Below are 1,720 nucleotides of genomic sequence, written 5' to 3' on the forward strand. Positions count from 1 at the left end.
TTTTTTTTTTTTTTTTTTGAGACGGAGTTTTGCTCTTATTACCCAGGCTGGAGTGCAATGGCACGATCTCGGCTCACCGCAACCTCCGCCTCCCGGGTTCAAGCAATTCTCCTGCCTCAGCCTCCCGAGTAGCTGGGACTACAGGCTGCACCACCATGCCCAGCTAATTTTTGTATTTTTAGTAGAGACGGGGTTTCACCATGTTGGCCAGGATGGTCTACAATCTCTTGACCTCGTGATCCACCCACCTAGGCCTCCCAAAGTGCTGGGATTATAGGCGTGAGCCACCGCGACCAGCCATTACTGAGATTTTAATTATTTCCTCCTTGCAACAAAACCTCAACCCAAACACACATATACACACTCTGTTATCTTCCCCCCCCCTTATACTGTAACTCGTTTCTTCATCTACAAGGAGCAGACTTGATAAGCTTTATAGTTCCAACTCTATTATGAATCCAAGAGGTCTTCCAGTTATGATATTTTAATATGAAGCCTATGCTTTCTGAATATAAAGATGTTTATATAATGAAAAATGTGGGGCAAGTGTCCTTAACTAAGCAACTTAGTGCTACTAGAGAATAGTGGTATCCTAAACCAGATTTCTAACATGAAAAATGAACGGTCTTCTGATGATTATAAACCAGGATCTTCAGAAACCTTGCCAGATGAAGTTAATGAAAACAGAGTATTAATAGCATTGAAAAAAACCTCTGAAATCCTTCAGGATATTGACTGTCTTCTATCAAACTCTAAAAAGTGAAAAATTGAATTATTACAATATATTATTAAAGTTTAAGGATGTTGTTTCAAGTGAGACTGGTATAAAATTACTAGTAAGTCAAGATATTGTACGTATTACCCCTGCACAATGATTGTATAAGAATTGACATTTAACTTTGGAGGCATTTTTATTTAACTTGTATATTTTAAAAATATGTATTTATATTTTATTAATAAAGAACTATTTTGAAGTTTTAAACTGTGTCACATTTAATTCTTATTTCAGATTTATAAGAAAGATATTTGTAAAGTTATAAAGTTGTTGCTGTTTTTATTTTGTGGAACATTCACTATTAATCTTCAGGGTTTTTTTCATTTTGTTTTTGTTATTTGAGACACGGTCTTGCTCTGTCACCTAGGCTGCAGTGCAGTGGTGCAATCATAGCTCAATGCAACCTTGAACTTGTCGGCTCAAGGGATCCTCCCACCTCAGCCTCCCAAGTAGCTGGAACCACAGATATGCACCACCACACCTAGTTTGTTGTTGTTGTTGTTGTTGTTTAATAATATTTTTTGTAGAGACAGGAATCTCCCTATCTTGCCCAGGCTGATCTTGAACTCCTGGCTTCAAGCTATCTTCCTGCCTCCATTTCCCAAAGTGCTAGGATTACAGGTGTGAGCCACTGCACCCAGGCTTTTTTTTTTTTTTTTTTTAATATGCAGAATTGTGCATTTGTTCACTTGCTATTTAGTCCCTTTACACCAAGTATTTTTCAATAGAGCTATGAGACAAGAACTAGATCTCAAAAACAAAAACGGAGAAAAAGCCATTTTGTAAACTAAAAAGCACTTCGGCAAAGACTATATCTAATCTGTGTCATGAACCACATACTTTTGAACACAGGAAAAGATTTATGCTGCAAAGAGTTTAAGAGAAATGAGCTTACCAAAAGTACTGCTTATTATAAAGTTGTCTATTAGGAAAGAACAAAACCAC

General features: G+C 37.0%; 1 protein-coding gene across 2 annotated transcripts in view; it reads left to right on the plus strand.

Annotated features, from left to right (window-relative positions):
• CUNH5orf34 (chromosome unknown C5orf34 homolog) overlaps positions 1-983 on the plus strand; it is a 25,472-nt gene extending 24,489 nt beyond the window's left edge. For both annotated transcript variants that reach the window (XM_032281345.1, XM_032281352.1), the window contains one exon: positions 570-983. In XM_032281345.1, the coding sequence (XP_032137236.1) occupies positions 570-763 (194 nt within the window). In that variant the 3' untranslated portion in view covers positions 764-983. The remainder of the gene's footprint in view (positions 1-569) is intronic.
• The last annotated feature ends 737 nt before the right edge of the window (positions 984-1,720 follow it).

This window comes from Sapajus apella, unplaced genomic scaffold (assembly GCF_009761245.1).
Source record: "Sapajus apella isolate SASKATOON/1434 unplaced genomic scaffold, GSC_monkey_1.0 scaffold1, whole genome shotgun sequence".
In the NCBI taxonomy this organism is placed as follows: domain Eukaryota; kingdom Metazoa; phylum Chordata; class Mammalia; order Primates; family Cebidae; genus Sapajus; species Sapajus apella.